Here is a 22,043-nt window from a genome sequence, read left to right as displayed (position 1 = left end):
AAAAAAAAAAAAAAAACCTCTTTACAAAACAACATTTCCTGAAAAGAAGTCAAACTTTATAAAAGCTTAAACGCTTTATAAAACACCTGCCAGGTTACTACAGTGTTTCCCTTCTGCCTTCTAAATGTTTATCCAATGTTAATACACTTGGCCCTGCATGAAAAAGTGTTCAGGTCGGGTGTAGATTAAAACTGTAGGCTTGTTTCAGTCTCTCGTTTAACAAAAGGACAAGGATCTGTCACCCATTTACTATATGTGACACAATGTCTGACTTGCATGCGTTGTCTGTGTCTTGAGGTTTGTGTAAAGGCATGTATTGGGGAAACTCAGGCTGAAGACATGTTCATTGTGTACAATATGAATACACACACTGTGAATACATTTGGGTGAGTTGGCTGGAACAGAAAAGATGAGGCGACCACATGTGAGCCAAACACACACTATGTCACACTTGAATGGAAGTGTAATCTCTCTCCTCCTTTCTATGTCTTCCAAACTTGCTCTAGCTCCTTCCTCAAAAATAAATGTGCGTGTGTGTCTGTGTGTGTGTGTGCGAGTGTGTCTTACCACTGGGGTTGAATTGCATGCAGGATATGGGTTTGTCATGAGCTGGGAAGTGAGCCACCACTCCCTCGCCGTCCGAGTCCTCACTCACCAAGACCTGGAGCATATATATATACACACACACACACACACACACACAAAAAGAAAATCCAAATCATTTTCTAACAATGAGAACATTGAACCCAGAACGGGACTTTCCCCTGCTCAAGGATTTCTCTTCACATTTTGGTTTGGTCTGATATCATCACCACACTCAGCAGTGTGCTTTGACATTACTCCATGGTGAAATAGCTGGACGTTGAACTCTTTTCTGAATGTGCCATTGCCCTCTTGTGGATAGAAAATGATCAGAAAACCACTTACCTGATAGGAAAACAAGCACTTTTGTTCAAAACCTCTCTCTTTGTGCTGAATCAAATAAATTACAAATTATCTAAATCCGAGCTATATTTCATTGGTGCTGGTGCTTCAGTAAGAGGCTGCATTGAGACCAATGTGGACGGGGTATGGTCCAACAACAGAGACAAGAATATGGACACATTTACATTGGCAATAATGTGGCTTTTCACATGTGGCTTTGACAATACCCCATGACAGCGGGTTTTCCCGTAAACAGGCAGAAACTGGCGTCAAATGTAGCTCTGGCTCGAAACGTGCCTAAGAAAATGAAATTATAAGTCACTTTGCACAACTAGAGGCTGCTCCTAAATCTCTGCATGAAGTCTGCTGTCAAGACTGGGACGGATCTAACAAAGGCTGAGCCCAGACCAGGAGCTGGCAGAGAACCCCTTTAGTCACAAAGAGAGATTAGAAATAAGCCCAGACATGAGGCCACTTGGTGAACGAGTGTGTGTGTGTGTGAGAGAGGGAACATTTACACAGGGTTAAATTTGGGCCCAGCGTTGCATTAACGATGTCAGGAAGGCTGGCTGAGCATTTTAAATAGGAACTAGTCCAAACAAGAAACAGCCTCTAAAAACTAAAAGGGCTTCATCTCAGACTACAAGCAAGAAAATAAGCAAGGGAAAAAAGAAAAAGGGGTAGAACAGAAAGAAAGAAAAAAGAAAGAAAGAGGCTGGTGACATGAAGCAGATCACTTTTATTATGGTGCAGGCAGACAATGTTGTTCTGTGAGGGAATCCTGCTGGAGCCCTTTGAAACAGGAGTGTCCTCCGGAGAACCGAGTCTGTCGTTAGGCAGGGGAAAGTGTGTGCGCCTGTGTGTTATGAGGCTGCTGCTCCAAATAAGGAATTTCAAAGCCTGGAAGAGATGGGAATATCCTGGACTGCCGCAGTGACACAAGAACTCACCTCTATCATATCCCTGCCTTTTCCCATTTCTCCCAAAAATCAGCCCCCCTTACCCTCTCACTCCTCCCTTCACCGCCAATTTCTCCTCCACTCCTGGCTTTCCCCTCCTCCCTGCCCAGTCAGTGTTTATGGCCAGTGTACGGTTACAGTGTGTCGGCTGGTGACACAGTGCAGGCCTGCTTCTGAAGGCTTAGGTCCAGCTTATAAGACAACACACTGGCTATGGGGTGGCTACAGTCACCATGTAAGAGAGAAGGGGAAGGCAGCGAGTGTGTGTGTGGTGGCTACATCACTGACAAACTGTATTATGTATGCTAACACGCCTCATCAAAAATGTGACAGCTACTGCAGTGTGATTAATCATGGTCTGGAGTGGCTGAGGAGAATTAAGGGGATAAAAGCTTTTAGCGTTTTTTTTTTACTTTAAGGGGAGATCCTGTTGAAGGCAACTGGCATGGTTCAAACCATAACCAGGGTTAGACCCATATATTGGTATATATGCTTTCTGTTGGAGGTGTGAGAAAATATTGATACACATTATTGCAATATTATGTTTTGTGATACTGAATCGATTTTTAATTAATAGTTTATGTGCAAAGATTCGTGGGAGTGATTCATTTTGTGTTGTGTTTAAACCCCCGGCCGCAAGGGTTGTATGTTATTTACACTATGACCCATTAGATTTAAGAATTCGCAATATATCACCTTGCTTGCAGTATCACGATACACGTATTGTATCGCCAGAGATACTTGCCAATACACAGCCCTAATGTCTGTGTCCAGGTATATAAGGACAATATACCTAAATGTAGCTGTAGTTAGGGGTGTGTCCTTTCACACTGTTCATGATAATAGGATCTTTTTGTGAGTGATGTGTCATACACTATTGCAGCAAATTTTGGTCATATCTATGCACAGCAGCAACAAGCATAGATGAAAGTGTAAGTAAAGTAATTTTCTGCTTCTCTACGGAAGACAAATGGAATGATTTAGATAGTGTTGAAGTAATTGGTTTAAAAAATACAACAATATGTACACAGTGCAAGTGGGCAGAAACAGGAAAATAGTCACCACCTTTCGCAAAAGCAGCCAGTTCAGATGGGAGGATAGCCAATCATTGTGTGAGGAGAGCACAACAGCTAATTACAATAACAACCAACTAGACTAGAAACAACTCATTTAAAAGCTGGACCCTGGATATAACATCTCCAAAAACCTATACCTGTTTGTAATTTGTTTGCAAATGTAAGACAAATACTGTAGTAAGGTAATGCAGACAACTGCGTCTTAACCATGGACATAAGTATTTTCTCAAATCTTCATTAATTTTGTTTCTGCCATAACATTATGTTTTTTAGGAATATTTCGCCCACTCCTGCTAACAACTTTTTTGGTGAGAAAACAATCCTACTAGAAAAAAATATACATGGCTGGAAACGTGCTTCTCACTTACCTCCCAAATCCACCATAAAATGGCTAAATTGAATGTTAAGACCTTATTTGACATATGGTGCACTCGCTCAGCCTTGAGCTGCATGTGAGGTTACAGACCTGACTGTTTACAGAGTGTCTCTCCTACCAGGGCTGCTAAAACACGGGCCATGGCTAAAAGCTTGGCTGTTAAAATATGCAGCAAATCTAAGTCACACCTTTCAGCAAGTTGTGCAGAGTGAGGTGAATGGGTCTGAGTGTGTCCAAGCCACAGGAGGAAGAAAAAAAGCCAACCTTGGAGATTTTCCTGTTTCCTACCAAGCCGCAGAGGCCAAAGTTATGTTTACCTGGGTCACACACGACAAGACCAGAGAGGCAAAAAGCCAAGAACAAACTGGTGCCAATTTAATCTTTGGTGTGTGTGTGTATGCATAATGTACATAGAGGGTCGAGTTAGGGGGGGATGTAAGGATTAAGAGGTCTAGCCAGTAAAGCTGACACTCTATTAAACAATAATGGTCGCCTGGTAACAGTTTCTGGTTAACCACCATGCAGGTTCAGAATACTGAGTTGGCTCAGACCAGTTATAGTCTGAGGGTTTTACCCTACAATGCAAGAGTCATAGTGAAACTCAAGGGCTAGGACAGTGGTCAGCAAACTTTACTATCAAACGAGCCATTTTTAGCCATCTGTCTGGAGTGTGGATATATAACGAGAACTGGATACAGCATTTAAGCAGCATTACGTTCATTCCTATGAAAGCTGCTCAGTGGCCCATGAAGCCAAAAAAGCCATTTCCGGCTATAAAGAAATTACGCAGATGAATGCATTCTTTAGCCCTCCGTTTAATGGAATGACGATAAAATTATTTCATCTTGCAGCTTTCCAAGACTTTTCAAATGTTATCGGACTGAATATTGAACACAACAAAAAATCTGCCGTCTTTCACAATGTACGCTTATGGGAAAAAGTCTTTTTGGTCCAGTGTGCATCATGTGACAGTTGCCTTTGCTGTAATCACACAGTTTGGCCACTTTTGTCAAAGCCACAGGATGCAACTAGAGTTTCCTAACCTTGGGCTGGAACTTACTCATCACTGTAGGGAAGATACCATAACCATCCATCAAGATGAACAACTGAAAATATAAACTAATGTATACGGGTCCATCCATTTGAATAGTACCAACTCACAAGGAACCTAATATACAGATGGATGACAAATGAAAGGAAAAACCAACAGAAAGTGTCACAGTGAGGTGTTGTTCCACACTGAGTTTTAGTGATCTTTGTCATAGATTAACCAAGTGTGTGGAACTCTGCTGGATGAACAGCACTCTTATTAAATACATGCTCTCATTTGGTGCAAGTTGAAATAGTCCTAACCACCAAACATATTCCATTTCTAGCTTCCAATCGTCTTTAAGAATAACTTGGCCATGTTACAGTCTGAAAGTGTGACCCTCAAACCCCCTCAAAAGCATGACCTATTATATCTATGACAATGAAGAGACCTCATTAACACCTCATTTACAACTTACTAGCCAGGTTGACATTTATTTACCTTGGTCTAATACTGCATATATTTTCTTCCTTAATAGACACATTTTGCATTTAAATGGTTGTTGTTGTTTTTTTCTAACTCTAGTTCTCTAACTTTGCTTGTCCTCATAACCTATTACTTCAAGGCCATGATTGTTAGACTTTTCAGATGAAGCCTTTGTTTGTCAATTATTGCCAGGTGCCATTTGCAGCAGTTGCTATTCCTAGCAAATAAAAGCAGATGTTTGAAAGCATTTCAGATTTAAAAACTAAAAGTAAGGTCGTAAGCTCAATAAAAATAATTCCATCTCTAATCTGTTGAGTTGAAACAAAGTCACACACATAGAAACACTACAGACCAATATTATTATTAAATCTGACAGTACTAAGTGTGTTTACATGTTGTACATGTGCAGTGTGTGCTGTAAATGATTTTAATTCATTCAATGCACTGCTTACATTTAATTTGCCAAGTAAGGAGGAAAAACACAAATTTGCCCTAATTTGATCCTTACACCCTACCAATAAGTATTACAGAAATTAGTAGAGTGTAGTTTGTAAAAAAACTGCAAAAAGTCATATTATATGAACAAAGGGTGAACAAACATTTTAAAAAAATTAATCACACTGTTCAAATTCATTATTATTCAATCATCAACACTACCAAGCAAAATGACAAACTGACCTGTCCTTCGCCAACACTGTGCGTATCAATGATGGTGACCACACCGGGGTTGTGGGGGCTGCGGCGGCTTGTGCTGTGAGGTGTGCCCTCCTCATCCGGGGTGCCTGCAGGCAGCGTGCCGGCCAACTGGGTGACAACTTTACCCACCATTGTCAGGCCTGTCTTTAAAGTCTGGAAGAATAGGAAGAATAAATTATTTCTGTGCTTAAAAATCCAACAATGAAGTAATATGTTATGATTTACTGCATTTCTTTTTTTTTTTTACTCCACTTAGTCTGAAGCCTTTGCGGGCAATGGAGATGAGCACAAGTGCATGGGTGAATGTGCAATACAGTGTCTGTGTGTGTGTGCATGCACCATGTTCACTTAATGCTTGCTGATAACTTGTAGTGCTGATGACTTGTAGCACTGTAGCCACAGGAGACACCCATGTGTGCATGTGTGCGTGTGTGTGTGAGGCTCCTCTGTGTCCGCTTAAGGCCCAGCCAGGGTGTCTGGCTCAAACACACCTCTGTGGCTTGATTGAGGGAAATGGATAGTGCTGCTTAAGTGGAGTCTATCTCACCTACTACACTGTCTTTGCCTAATGGAGTGCAATGCGTGTGACTGTGTGTCTGTGTGTGTGTAAGCGCCAAAGGGGCCCCGGAGAGCCTAATCAGGCATTCAGACTAGGCGGCCCTGTCAATACAGCGTGGCGCCTCGCGTTTGTTGGGTCTGAGGATCGCCCACTGTCTCTCTTTGCCACTTGGCCAGGCACACTAACAGTGTCTGCTGGCTGCGTGTGTACGCCTGCATTTGTGTGTGTGTAAAATGCCAGAACAGCCATCAATTATTAAGTGAGGCGTTTGGCTCCTAATTGATCAACACTAATGTGTTTTCTAATCACTGCAGTTGTGGAGTTCTTAGTGGTAGTCCAAACAGGGGCTATTGATCTGCCGGTGGGGAGGGGGCCGGGGTCTAAGGCAGATCATGTCTGATGGCTGACAAAAACACATGAGCACACACACACACACACACACACAGAGCTATGGTCTGATGTCGCCATCTAAACAAATTACAAAGTAATTTAAGTGAAAGGTCTTTCTCAATCATCCACGCAGGAGTGATAGGCAGCAGCACTGATGATTTACAAAAATTTACCGTAAGAGAGAAAATCAGAAACATGGAGTCCAATTGGTCAGAGCCAGTGCACTCTCTTTTATCTTTCTTATAAACAAAAGCCATTACACTTTAATGCAACCCCCCCTTTTTTGTTTCCATGTCTCTGGACGTCAGCACTAAGAGCCAGCGTGTCGCGCCACAAGCCAGAAGGAGATACCTTGTCATCCATATTGAGATATATGGTCCTAAATGAGGAGAGGGCGGGCAAGCAGACTGCCTGTCTGCATATCAATACCCCCGTGCCATTGTCCACCCCTTAGACCCCTTATGCCGCTAACCTGTTAGCGACACAGTACTCTTTTTGATGTATACCATCATTAGCCTGCTAATGACACTTCTCTCACACTAGCTGTTCACACTCATTAAGTAAAGGGGAAGGGATACACTTGCTCTTTGTAAATCAATTAGCCCCTTCCTCTGGGACCGAACAGAGAAACAGACTAGAACCATATATGGAGCTAGCTAGTTAGCATGTGTCGGCAAGCGGCTAAATCTGACCAGGAATGAATTTCTTGTATCAAAGGGGGCTGTTGGCTGTTAGTGAGCCATCTTAGAGATGCTCCCCGTGGAGACGAGTGAAACGAGACCGATGGAGAGAAACAGATTGCAGTGGGGAAAAAACAGATAGGCAGGTTGATGAAGTGTCTCATAAGCTCAGCCCCAGTCAGCCAGGCGGGCCAGGTGGATCCAATGTCAGCACATTTACAGATGGTGCAGGCAGAGCTAGAAGTGCTGTGTTATGTGCTGTTTAATATCAGCAAAGGCTTAAGACAGACCAGAGGACCTTTAGACAGATTATAGCCACAGTCTGAACATGAAAACTCATTTCCAATTTAATTAAGGACTAGTTTAGAGTCACTCCTTCTGTAGTGGGTGTTGTCTGTTGTTGTTTTATGTGTTATTATGCTTGGGACAAATAATAAATAAATTGAACTGAACTTTTTGAAAGTAGATTAAATTAAAAAGAATTAGGAACTTGTGTTTTCTGTAGTGTACAATAGAAATAGGGGTGTAACAGTGTGTTTTGGTCCTTAACTGTTCAGTACCGGACGTTAGGTTTGGTATGCAACTTTGTTCTGTTCAGTACTCTGTGAAGCAAATGATTGCAGTCAAATTAGCCTACGTCTTATCATGTGCATAACATACATTCTTAAGTGCGAGCTCCACCTAGAAAGCTTAGGCAGTGTCTTGTGCTTAGCTAAACCATTGAATATCCTCCCTTGTCTCTAAGATCCATCATTTAGAAGTAAGTGTAAGGAGTTAGTTACGGTGACACTACAGAGTAGTGAATCTGACAAAAACTGTTTTCTGACATTGTTCAGCCAAAGTGGGGAATGTCTCTAGAAAGAGAAACAATCAAACATGCAGACACTGAATTCATCTATTTAAGAGTTTTGATTTGATTTTGAAATAACCACAACTTAACATTTCATGTCAGAAGAGGTCTTGAAAAGAGCTTGAGCACTGCTATAACGTTCCTTCACATGTGTATTTCAGTCAGCTCTCTTGATTGATTTAATATAAACATAACTGTTGAATTAATGTGAAAACCTAGGACTGCACTGCTGGATCGAATGCTCAGTTTCAGTACATTTAAAGATTCTGCACGTGTCTCAGCGGAACAATTTTATTCCATAATTTGAAATAATGCAGGTTCGAGTTTTTTGTAATAACAATGGAGTATCACTGACTGACATGCTAACATCACGGAAATCCGATATTTGGAATCGATTTATATTTGCAGTTAAAATTTAAATCTTGAATAAAGTGGTGGACTGTAACAATTACTTTTATTTAAGTACACTTTTGAGGTACTTGTAATCCACTTGAGGTTTACCATTACCCCGTCTGTGGCACAGTAGCCTTCAGTGTCTTGTTTTTTGTAGCCTATGGAGCTGCTCCCTTATGGACATTAGAAAGAATGCAAGTTTAAGACACTTCTGCATTGGCTTCACTTGACTGATCCGGAAGCTCTGTCCATTATATATACTGTCAATGGTTAAAACAAAAACTAAAAGGGTTGAGCTGTGAAAAGTGTTTTATACTCGGTAGTTGTATACTACTTAGATATTTCCATTATCAAAAAATATATATTTTTAGGAAAAAACAAAGAAAATCTCTAAATGCTGAGCCCTATCTATGGAACAACACAAAATAAATGATTGCCCGTTTATAAGTTTGTGATATCCAGCACTTCGGCTCAATCATGTTGAAGTGTTCAAGGTAACAAGCCTAAGGTATATACATAAGAAATGAAGAAAAAAAGGAAAAACAGGTCAATGTGTGCATGTATTGTCACTCACTTTGGCTGCATTGATCACTGTGGCTGTATAAGACTGTGCATTGTCACCGCAAGCTCCTCCACGAGACTGGTGACATCTGATCAACTGCAAAGACACAAAGATTTACAGATAAATACAAGACATATAAAATCTACGGAAGATGTATGAAAAGGGAAAAAATGTGGGGAAATTAACTGAGATTTCAGACATCCAAAAGCCTCCCCTCTTCACTCTTGGGAGGAAATTGGTTTTGCTTTCAAAGAAACATTACAAAACGAAACAGCCAATCTGCGCTGATTTAATTTCAAATACAATATCACTTGAATGGCTCTGTCCCAGTATTACTCTTACGGTTAAAAAAAACTAGATTTTGTAATTTCTGGAAATCCTTAGGCAGTCACACAAACAGTGGTCCCATCTGTCAATTACTTGAGTGGGCCAGCACCAAAACACTATTGTGCATTAAATGTATTGCAGAGCGCGCAGTAGAACATTCTGGTTTTTGTAAATACTTAACAATCCCATTAAACAGGAGAGAACAGAAAACTCCCGTGCATCTGTTGATTTTCAAAATGTTATCATCTCTTTTGGACTCTTCTTGGAATGAGTTGTTTATCCAGACAGATTAAAGAGGCAGGAAATAGATAAAATGCATTTTTTGGATTGTAAATATGTCGCTTTTCTGATAAGGCACTTCTGCGAAGGATGTGTGTGTGTGTGTGTGTGAGTGTGTGTAGACTACCTTGTTCTCAGCGTAGGCCAGCCAGCGGCTTCCCAGAGCTATTGGGTTAAGGCTGGGGCCGGGGCAGGGATAGCAGCCTGAAAAGACATAAAGATGGTCAGGCTAACAGGGGCATCAATGATAATTAAAATAGAAATAAACATTCATACACATTTTGGTAAATAACTTCATGATCAAAAGTAAGAAGCAAGAAACAAAATCAGGAACACATATGCAGGAATTTTCATAATCCCCCTCCCTGAAGAGTGTCTGTAACTATCTTAAACCATTAATGTGTTTGTGGGGAGTCTCTTGTTTGGGAAGATAAATGGGAGTCTAATGAGGGTGACGTGTCTGTGTACTTGTGTGTGTGCACACTATGACCTAATGGAGACTGTGGTACCCAATAAATTGAGGATGGCTCCTCCGCTGATTGACCAACACAGTAATCCCTGCAGGGACACACATGCAAACATGCACACATTTACACGCAAACACAACCGGTGTACTGTCAGCAGAAATAAAAATAGCGACCAATAATCCTAAACGACAAACAAAGCTGTGCATTCACAAACAGATAAACGTCTCGGACACTGTAAGAACGTATTTTTCTCTTCCCACTCCAACAGATGTGGAAGTAAACAAGGACGCGGATTGCTATGACTAACACCAAAACTGAGACTACGACTGTCTATCACTCCTGCTGCAAGACGGAATCAACCAAAAACAGGCAAACATGTGCTTGTAAACAGACTGAAAAGATGATTGATACTGTCATAAATATCTTTAAATGCTAGCAGAAACAGACAGTGACAGTCTGCCTGTTTCCAGTATGCGTAAACATACGGGAAACAAAATGTTGATCCAATAATGATCACACCCGCTGTGTTTGAGAACACGGGCACTAGTCTCACACACACACACACACACACACACAGAGCTAATGTAAGTGCGTGGAGTGTGGGGAATGGCTTGCTGACAATAATTTAGTGCTCAGGAGCAATGAGGGAGACAGTAATTTATAGGTGCTTCTGTGTTGGGGAGGGTGGTGGGTTAGAGGGGGAAAAATGGGGGGGGGGGGGGGTTTGAGGTAAGCCACAAGGGCTGCTGGTAACGCCAGAGAAGTCTTTTGTGCCTCTCCAAGGCTGAAGGGAGCCCGGGCGGTGAGATAACATGTGTTTGACATCCTGGGTGGAGAGCAGGGGGCTGAGCGGGGAGAGGAAACATACACGATAGATGGAATCAAAGGAAAAGAAAAGCAGGGTTCAGGCTTTCCAAAGACGAACCTAGAAAGACCTTTGTGAGCGTGGTCCTCACAGGCTGATATTACATATTTCAACTTTACATTTTCTTTACAAGTTTCCTAAAGTTAGACACTAAATAAAACATCTACTGTTATTGATGCTTCTGCTACTGTTTCAACAAGAAATACTTCTACCAATAACAGTAACTGCCTTATTCTCATATAGTAAACCGTAAATAAAGGCCCTACAATATACACTGTGATCCTCCTACAACTGTACAGGCCTTGAACAAGCCAACAACGTCTCTCAACAGGCCAACAAAATCCTTATTTGCAGCCAAGATGCGCTGGATGATCAACATGAAAAACAGCCTGCGTCAACATGTGTCACTGCAGACAGACCAGACAGAGCTCACCCAGTCAATGGAAAAATCTGCAATAAATAGAGAGAGAGTAAACAGATTTGAGCGGAGTAATGACTACAAAATGTGAACAAAACAGAGAGATCTGCACAAGCAAATGTACTCAGCATGTATGAGAGTATTCTCAGTGTGAGTAGTTCACTGTCCTACAGTCAAAACTGTACAAGCAACTCTGATTTGTATGCATGAACACACCTTGCGAGCAGCTCAGCTGATGTGCAGGTCTACAGGTCAAGCACACTGGAAAGATCGCTGCATTGTTTGTACATTACACTAATTGGCTCAAAACCCAGGGCCAGATATAGACATTGCTTTGGACAAGTACAGTTTTCTGAGCACTCTAATAAACCCTACATCTGTCCGATTTTTCAAGTGTTGTAAAAGCTATGAGGGGATAAATGGAGAATGAGACTGCAGGCCAAAGTGAGCCAAATCAGGTTTTTTTGCTCATATGTGACTCAGATCAGAGTTCTTTATGTGTGAACAGCACAAATCACATGGAACCTGATCTTTTCGATTAAATCCAAATCAGATACAGGTCATATCAGAATTTTTGCGACTTTCACATTACTCTCACTACGATTGTCATGCGGGTCACTTCAGGAGCTTGACCTGTTAACACTGGAATCTGATATGGGCCACATTTCTAAATGAATGTGAACAACCAAACAAAAAAAAAAATGATCTAAACAAAAAATTAGGAATGAATATTCAATATATTAATATTATATTCCATTTCTGACAATAGATCCTGATAGAAATGTTACACATTGGGCTTTTAAAACTGAAAGGCTGGAAAGTCAGAGTAGTGATTGTTGTTATTACATGGCACGGATATACAAGCAGCGACAGACACACTTTTACTGTATGAAAACACAGTAGGTACCGAACCATGATCATTGTGAGTTGTTAGACATGCAAGACAAGGCTGTGGAATCAAGTCCCCGCTCACAGCACGCACCACTTGAATGCAAAGCAAGAACATAAACACGGGACGAGCTTTAAGTGCTCATAAAAACATGACATGTCCACCATCACGTCCCTGGAGAAGAAACGGACATACAATAGTAGAATGGCTCATCCGAAGCAGAGCTGCAGCACATTACAGGACCCTCTGTTTACTGCTTTTACGTCCCAAACAGACCAAACAACGTTATGAAGAAGAGGCCCCTGCATTCAGAAACGATTAATAACTATTGAGCATGTTTGGTTTCCTGTGGCCCAGACACTGATAGGGAAGGCAGGCAGACAAAGAGGAGACACATTAAAGCCAGCCAGTAAGGTCAGTTTACTCCAGTCAATGACTTAAGTGGACAGCAATGGCCATGTAATACAGTCTGGCCTTTCTTTCACAGCCTCCTTGAGCAGACATGGCAGGTACAGCCAGGAGGATGCAAGAGCTGTGTTGTAAACAGTTTTCTTGTGTTGAGCTTCAAAAGGAGGGCCTCACATCATGTTTTGATAAAAGCACTTCAGTTGCAATGCAAAGCTTGAGAAAACCAAACTGCAGCAGGCCTTGGTGGCTGCTTGCATTATAATCAATGATCTGCTTTCTGTTTATTTGGTTTGTGTGATGCCAGCATGATAGAATAACTGATCATGTTTGGCAAGGTTAGTGTTGAAAAAAAAAACACATGTTACACAACTGGCGCTGTTTGTTTGCGCTACTGCATATGGTACAGAACACGGCGGTTACATCCAACATTTCATAAATTCCATTGGAAACAAACTAAAATAACTTGCAGTCTACAGAAAATCTAACTTCTTTGTAATCTGAATAACATCCAATCAGGGATGATGGTAATTGTAGTCAAGAATTTTCCAAGTCCAGCCCATTTTCTCTCTCTGTGTGCTCCAATGACAGTTAAGCAAGCCTCGGCCCTATCCTGTACTTTGATGTGCTATGTGCTAGGCTCATCTATGTTTTAAAGACAACCACATTTTGAAGAGGGTTAAAAGATAAAACTGACATATAGTCACATCTTAAGTTAGCAAATGTTAGCAAAACGCTAGCTGACTAGCTAGCTAATTTACGTCAATCGTTAGCTGGCTACATACATCTGATAGCTAATGTTAGCAAAATGGAAGCTAATTAGCTACGTAAAGATTGAGGTAGATTAGCTAGCTAGTTAGCGTTTTGTTATCTAATCTAATTATCTAATTTAAGATGTGACTATATGTTGCTTTTATCCATTAACCATCTTCAGAATGTGGTTGTCTTTTTAACATAGAGAGCATATCTAAGTACAGGAAAGGAGTTGACTGAGGTTCCAAGAGGGCCAGGGCTTGGGAAGGGTCAATTAAAGCAATACATTTCCCAGTGCGTGCTATATTGGCAGAGTGTATGTGTACCAGTAGGCACTGCAGCAAGGTCCTCACACCCACACCCCCTGAGCAAGCTAAGTTAGCTGCTGGGTGCTGATCAGTTACACAACATTGCCAAGCAAATTAATTCCTGCAGTTTGACCATTTCCTTTTCACAGATAGCACAAGTTACCTTCAGGCACCAAACTGAAACAGCCCATAGTTCTTCCCTGATACAAACTGCATCACTGTACATGTCAAATGACAAATTTTGCAGACTTTTCTCCATCAAAATATCTTGCATTGAGGAATTTAACATCAACACTAATTGGACATCCAAATAAAATGTGGCAATTTTTTCCTTTATAAAACAAATAGCAAGTCAGAAAAACAGAGGTGAGATACCCCTAAAATATCTAAAACTCTAAAATAGGTTTATGGACACAAACAAAATCCTCAAAAACAGGTATTATACTGTTTTTCTTTTTAACTAAGGTGAATATTTCTATGTAGTACAATAGAAAAACAATGTCTTGTCGTGTTTAAGTTTCTTACTTGTAACAAAGAACTTCTTAGTAAAGGTGCAGCTGTCAAACGCTGCAATCTTCTCTTGTAGGCTCACAGCAAGAATGCTTGAAGAGGGAGAAAATAGTACATTAATTGAATGAAAATAAACGTGCAGTGTATGATAAAACATCAGGGTCTTGAGTTTCTTTTTTTAGATCAGTTGGTCCAACAGACATACTGTTTGTTGCAGTGGAGATCATAGATGGGCGTCTTGAATTGAATTGATTTGACCATTTCCCCCGTCCGTAGAGAATACAGGTCAGCACAACAGTAGGGAGGGCTTGTCCTGAAAAGAAACACATACAGTCAGTCTCTGAATACCTTATGCAGTCCTGAAGTAACAACTGATGAAACACACATAACTAAAGCAGTAGAGATTGGAGTATTAACATATTCAACAAAACTCAAAATGTATCTATTAGAGGGCTGTCATCGATTTTATATTTTTAGAGAGCAACTGAACACCCTTCTTAACTTAATCACACTCCCCTCACATATTAAAAAATGTATTCAACCACCAAATACAACTGTCTACAGCAACGTTACACCTTTTACTCGAGTAACTCCAACCCAACTACCGCAGTTCTATGAATAATTCATTTTTACCATCTCTGATAATCAGGAAGAATGAAAGGATATTGATGAAATTGATTTCTGTTTTTACATAGGGGGCCTATCAGAGTGACTGTTTAGGAAACTTTTGATACAATTCTGTCATTATCATGTATTATTTACTAGATATGCTTCTTTTTTACAAATTCAAAGTTTACTTCTCCCTGGCGCTAGTCCACTGTTCTATTAGACATTTTACTTTATTTTACAAACCAGATATACGAGATATAGGCCTACTTGTATAGTTTTAAAGTTTGCTAGCAGGCCTTAAAATCAAGAAGGCCTCACAACCCCCCATGAAGTTTGGCGACCCCTAGTGGAGGTCCTAAACTACTCAAAAAGCACTGATCTGGGCATTCAAAAGCCCAAAGAGGGTACATACCATTATGAAAAGCAGACTTTTTAAAGAATTATGTGGAACACAGCTGTTGCACTAATCATGTTTTTCAAAAAACATCCAGATATTTCAACAATCTTGTAAGATCACATTTGAGACTTAGCCAGCCACTGGCTTAACATGTGTCCAACCTCTTTTCTACCTCTTTTATGTTTCAAAAGATGTGTCAGTTAGCAAATGCCCACTACAGTGGTAAACTAAGCACTTGACCATGACAAAACAAACGTACATACATCCCGGATAATCAGAGAGTCTTTTGTGAAAATTTAGGGCGACAACGTCAAACCGTCTGCCAATAAATTGCACATCAGACCACATTTGGCTCAAACCATCCCTACATTGTTTTTCTCAGCAGCTCCCTGGGGTATTCACATAGTGTTTGTTTCCACCATGTCCCACTGGCCGACCCCTTCTGAGGGTCCACATAGTGAAAGGGAGTAAAATGAAGGGCAAAACGGGAAATGCTTTGTCATGCAACACATTTACAAGAAGCCTTTCTATCAACACGGCAAAGAAGGTTACATGAGGGAGCCTTTCCAACAGCAGGCAGCGGCTGCTGGTGAAGGAAAATTTAGACATAAATCTTAATCAAGCAAGACTCCCCAACCCCCCGTCCCCTGTGCCCCTTCCCTCTCTGTGCAAGGAAAGCTTCTACCGGTCCTCTATTCTCTGTCACCCTTGGCGAGGCCTGTGGTGCCACGTTGGCTGAGGATGCAGGGGTGAAATGCGCTGTTAGTTTTGTTTCTTGAGCCATAGGACTAAGTGCTTTCAACAGCCTATTTAGTCTGCCTCTGCATACTGAGTGCAGTTTTATGCTTCATCAGTCTCAGCATGGACAGTTCTTGGACATTCAAGAGGCACTGGATCTAAAAGTTAGGGAGGTCAAAGTAAGCTAAATTGTGCCTGTAAACACAATGGTTCAAAATGTGGAAATACTATAAATGGAGTTCAGAATCAAAAAAGTAACATTACAAAAACTCCTGCAGGCTAGCATTGACTGTATTTAAATTATGAAGGTTAGGAATGCTGATTTGACAACTTGATCAGTAAGGAAACCCCTTTCCTGCAGACTAGAGCCATGCAGGGTGCGACACGATTAGGAAATAACAAGTTTAAACAGTGGACAGCTATTGCCAAGTCACTGAGAGAAATCTGGACATTTTTCAAATGACAAACTCATAATGTGAAGACTTTCATCCATTACAAGACACAGATGACCTCAGCCATGTTGAATATTCCTGCAGCACACCATGTTCCACTGACCGACTCTACTGTGTCAAGGTCTGTCTGCCTTCCCAATCATTACCGTTGCTCCTTTTCTTCTTTATGGTGGAAAGAGATCTGCTTCTACCATTCAAAACTCTGACACATGCACACACTGGGTGTACCAAATGCAAACAGTGGAGCAAAGTAGCCATTTTAGAATATAAATCACTGTGTAACAGAGCAATGTAAACTCATTACAAAAATATCATGATCCTGCACTTGGGAAAAAGTGTGATATCTCTGGTTGAGTCGATTTTTACCAACATCAGTGAGTCACAATGGAAATCTTTCAGACTCTTTTGTGTTATCTTCGACATTTTAATGAATATGTATGTATTTGTTACAGCGTTTGTCAAGATATATATTTTGAGATGTCAAATAAATCAAATCAAAACATTGCAAAACTAAACAGCGTCTACACCCACGCTAGCAGTGGTATGAGGCTGTACTTAGGCAAGGCAGTGCTAAATGCTAATGTAAGCATGTTAATGTTTTCACTATGACCAACAACGCTATCATGCATGTTAGCATGCTAATATTTGCTTTTTAGGTTAGGAGTGTCATTGGTTAATGAGCTCAAGCTCTTGTTTTAATTCTTCACACCTTTAATGTAGACAACCGACAACACCTTTTTAACAATTTATCATGCCTTATCGCTTCCTACAACGGCAGGCTTTTGACCCCACCTTTGAGTGTGTTTGTACAAACGTACAAAGCTTACTGAAATTTTTTGCATGTTCCTACACAGTAAATGCAGCATTGTTTTTTACCTGGAATTTAATTTTGCATTTGATTGGCCAGTCCATTTCGTAACAGAATGAAACAGTACGGAGTCATGGAAAAATCCCAGGTCAGGATTAACTTCCTGCTTAATGATACAGCATGCCTCTGCAGCACCATCCTACTACACCAAAATGTAGTAGTCTAATTGAAAAGAACAAGCAGATTGCATTTTTGACACATTGCTTTTGTCACAGTCTGAATGCTGCCTAAGTGTTCCAATGGGGGAAGCTCTTAATGGGCCTGATGATAGAGTAACCAGCCTGTCTTTCCAAGCCCCCCCCAACTCTGTCACCCTTGTTTCCATGGTGTTTTGACGTGGTCTTTGTGTATTTGTGCAGTATTTGCCATGCCTTACAAGTATTAAACCTTTCTTTCAATATGACAGCAAATGCCAAACAGTGTTAGCGTCTGCAGACTGTTGCTTGTGGAAGTTGTGCTGTATGTATTGGCAAACGAAGAACCAAAGTTGGAACTACAACTGGTTGAGTATTAGAGTGCTTCTTTGTAGAAGTAACTAAAATTGCCACAACCAACATTGGAAGTACAATACTGTTCATTTAAGTAACGCATACGTCTGTGCTATATTTTCAAAAGAATGGAAGAGGTTAAAAGCTCTTTATTTCAGTCCCTCCCCTCCCTCCCATCCCTCCCATGACCCCATCTGGATACAGCTGAGCGTAGGGTTGCAGCAGTATACCTAAACCATGGTACAGTGAGGCATGATAATAATACCATGTACATTTGATATTCTATGGTATCTACTATATTAGTGTTATCAAAAAAAAACATTGAATTCTACTCTTTAATGTTAAAAAATATAGGACATAAAACCTCAAGAAATTATAATAAAGCGCTTGATCAACCAAAAAAACAACAACCAAAAAAAACCCGCCAAAAATCCTTCTGTTTTCCTCTCATTGTAACTGATAATAATTTGGAACCCTAGTTGAGCGCATTTAAGTATATATCAGGGTTCCCACTCTTTTTAAGAAATTATTTCCCAGTACCTTTCCAGGACATTTTCCAGGGGTTTTCTTGACAATACAGGACAGCATTTGCTCACAAACCGTAACATTAATTTAGCCACAGCTTATAAGTAACAGTTCAAATCAAGTAGAATTTATTTAATTTAAGTTTTTCAACTTCAATGTGTGGGAACCCTTATATATGAGTGGCTTGTCCAGGTATATAAGATGCATACGTTTTAAAGCTGTCTATTAAGAACAAAAACCCACATCTGGGACTGTGCATCATATTTTAGTTAGACAGCAGTGTCAATACAGCTGTGACACAAAATGAAAAGACAGACAAATTTAGGAATGTAACATGAACTTAATGGCACTGTATATGTTGAGCGACGAACCTATTGTAATCGACTGTGGTACATATTGTAATCAAATAAAATACAGCTGCTCTAACTGCAGTATTAGGGTAGCTTCTCTTTGTTTAGTGTTAGATAATACATTATAGGACTATATCTGCAGAAAGATGGCCATTATTTTACATGAATAGCTAAAAATGCATAACATCATGAGACTGTTGAAGGAACACTAATTCCCCTTTCTAAGTAACCAATCTAACCAAAAAGGCTCACCATAAAATCCTATGTTGGTAATCCTTTCCACGTAACTGCAGTTACAGCAAACAGCCGGTCACAGTGAGCTTTTACTCTCCAGCTACAATAATCTGGTTTCAACACAATCCTATGGAACACTGTCTGTAAACTGTATGCACAGCTGTCAAAGAATCTGCTGCTCTGAGCCGATGCAGGACCATGATTCCGAGCTGCAGCTGACACCGTGGGCACAAAACCCTTCACCCAGCAATGCTAACACAAACACACACACACATAAACACACACACACACTTAGTTAACATCAGAGGTGGTACTTTGACACACAATACATTTTTCTTAACGCAGACAAAGGCAGGAACACACACCTAGAGATGCAAGATGAAATAACTGCTGCAACAACATCCAACAACCATCTTGAAGACTGATACATGAGCTAAACTCGACGGGAGTATGTGTCACATGTGCACACACACTTTGATAGGTACAGATACAAACTAGTGTGTCTATTGTATGTTTTCCAAGCCAGCGGCTGGACAGTAGCAGCACCAACTAAGCCCTCAGATCTCTTAGCCAAGGCCCGGAATTAAAACACTGTCCAAGGACTGCACATGTACTCTGTATGTGCGTGTGTGTTTGTGTGTGAGACTGCTTGGGTATTAGCGCAAGTGTGTTCCATCCTCCAATCTCAGTGAATGCTTACTGGAGAAGATAAAAGAGGTGCCACAGAAAAAAAGTTTAGAGCAATCCCCAATTCATTTTTCTATCCTGATGGTCCTGAACGTCTCCGTCAACATTTCAAAGGTCCTCACGGTACAAGCACGGCTACCATTACCAATCAAGAATACAGGCATTAAGATTAATACAAAAATTTCACCCGACGATAATTTACTTTCAGGCGGCTGCATCATCGATTTCAGCATTATCAGAGTCCGATCAATCCAATTCAAAGCTCTATCCCGAAAAATGGGCCTCTGGAATTGATTCAAAGGGACAATGATAACCCGCTATTATAGAATCAAAATGGCACAGGGTTCAATTGTTTTGCTTTTGCAGTATTTTAACAAATGACCCAGTTCTAATGGAGGCAATGCAGGGTCAGATGTAACAAGATTTCCTGATGCTGGGGACGCTGGGGCGTAGGTTGAAAGCAAGGCTAAATCACAATTATCATTATGGATCATGGCGGGATGTCAGTCCTTGCACATGTTAAGGTGACGCCGAGCACCATTCCCCAGCTCAGTAACAGGCCTATTATGATGGCCCTATTAGATCAATGTGTCAATTACTATTACTCAAACTGGCCCTTGGGTCTGAAAGGATACAAAATGAGGGAGATGAAGGAAAGGAGGCTTGGCTCATTTACTTCCTTTGATAGGACAAGAAGCTACTTCAGAAATTAAGGAGAAAATGGAGTGGCCCTGCCAGATACAGAACACACAAAGTACAAGTTGGTAACAGAAGATGAGAAAGTTGGCAATTCATTCTTTGCCAGATTCTCAGTCTTGTTTACTTTGATTAGATATTTAGATATAAATAACAATAGTCTAATTTTACTCATAATCCATGATGATGAAGATAGAAAAATAGAAATGGCACCAGTATCCAGTGATTTTAAACAATACCAAGGCGTACTCCAGGCACAGCATTCACTTTAAGTAGCGAGGAAGATCACCCACAGTGAAAACAATTAGACTTGACTTGGGTCTAGTCCAAACAGTCCAAAATTGGATTTTTCTAATCCTAAATTGCCATGCTTGTAAAGCAACCAGAGGGCACACCTGCTGAATCCATCTCCTTTTGGATTGGCTTGGGTCATTTTTCTGTTCTACTGCTCTGCCACTGTGCTGCACTGTGCCAGATTTGGAAAACGTCCTAGTAACACAATGTTTAATGTGATTTTTATAACCATGTGCAAGTCTTACTTTTAGATATGCAACTGTTTACAATGGTCATTACGGACCATTATGGATGGCGCGTGTCTTATTATTGTGCCATTATCATCAATCTATTCTGTGTACTTCCTCCTTGATGAAACATGTTGACATCTGTTATTTTGATTTTCACATCAATGCTGCGCTTATTCCATGAGCACTTTCCCTCTGGCTGAGAGAATCTGCACACATCTTTTTATGAACGTGAACCAAACCAGGGGATCAAAACCACAAGATTTCATGTGGCTGTGGAAAGCATAGATGGAAGCCTGAGGAGGAATTAAAAAGCAGGCAAATAAATTCATTTACAAGGAAGGGACGTCACCACATTTCCGACTGGTGCAAAGTTTTACAAGCTCCCCAAATACGAACGACAATTACATGCTGTGGAAATGCTAAACAAATACAACCTCGGTTTGGGAAGTCAAGGCTGGTTCTGCTGAAAGAGAGAAGTTTAATGCTCCAACTAAAGACTGTTGAACTTCTGAGGAATGGCATTTCCACTATGGGTTCAACTGATAGGGCCTTCTGGATACGGAAACCCGACATTTAAGATTAATTTTGAACATCAACTAGTTTATGCCAACATTCAACAAGTACTCAAAGTTCTCCCCAGAATTTTATTCTTGGAGGGATAGGACATCCTATGAAAAAGTAGTCTCCACTGCAACAAGAAAGGTGAACTGTTGACATTCAAAGTTGACTTAGGACCTTTGAAAACTGACCATATAATCCTACCACAACGTACATTTACTAGCTGTTTTGGAGCTTTCGATCATGTCACACAACTTTATCTGAAGATGGAGTTGTGATTGAACTATATATCATGCTCAAATTCTCATGTTTTCTTAGCACTTGGTGGACCTCTCATCCATTGGTGCATGGACAGTCATATCTACATCTACAATTCCATGAAAAATGGGAAAACAAAACTGTACTGCCACATTTTCTCCTTACTCCCTCCTGTTATTTGTTTTGTCTTTTACTCCCACTGGTCTCATTCTCAGCTCAAACCCAGCCCCCCATACTCAACAAACGCTGGCCACATCAGAGCCTGCTGGGGGCCTGGAGGGAGCCACATTGATTCCGGCAAGCTGCAGGCATTAGTAGGAAAGTAATTAGGGTAAAAAGTTCAACCACAGCTCCATGTCTGCAGAGCTGCCAGAAATACATTTCCTTCACTGTTTAATACTGCACATACAGTATAATGGCCAGTATTTTGGAAACACACTGCCCTGTGTGTGTGTGT

At 40.7% G+C, this 22,043-nt stretch overlaps 1 protein-coding gene across 1 annotated transcript in view; it reads right to left on the bottom strand.

The window, feature by feature from the left end:
* Positions 1 to 22,043, bottom strand: part of bcas3 (BCAS3 microtubule associated cell migration factor) — a gene marked incomplete in the record, with an annotated part of 342,828 nt that overhangs the window by 290,180 nt on the left and 30,605 nt on the right. The window contains 6 exon segments of the mRNA XM_035679381.1: positions 568 to 661; positions 5,530 to 5,700; positions 8,994 to 9,077; positions 9,715 to 9,791; positions 14,218 to 14,294; positions 14,408 to 14,515. Coding sequence (XP_035535274.1) covers positions 568 to 661; positions 5,530 to 5,700; positions 8,994 to 9,077; positions 9,715 to 9,791; positions 14,218 to 14,294; positions 14,408 to 14,515 — 611 coding nt within the window.

The sequence above is a fragment of the Morone saxatilis genome, unplaced genomic scaffold, assembly GCF_004916995.1.
Source record: "Morone saxatilis isolate NCDOM2014 unplaced genomic scaffold, NCSU_SB_2.0 Contig8, whole genome shotgun sequence".
In the NCBI taxonomy this organism is placed as follows: domain Eukaryota; kingdom Metazoa; phylum Chordata; class Actinopteri; family Moronidae; genus Morone; species Morone saxatilis.
The sequence above is the reverse complement of the archived record's forward strand: the minus strand, read 5'-3'. Positions and strand labels throughout refer to the sequence as shown.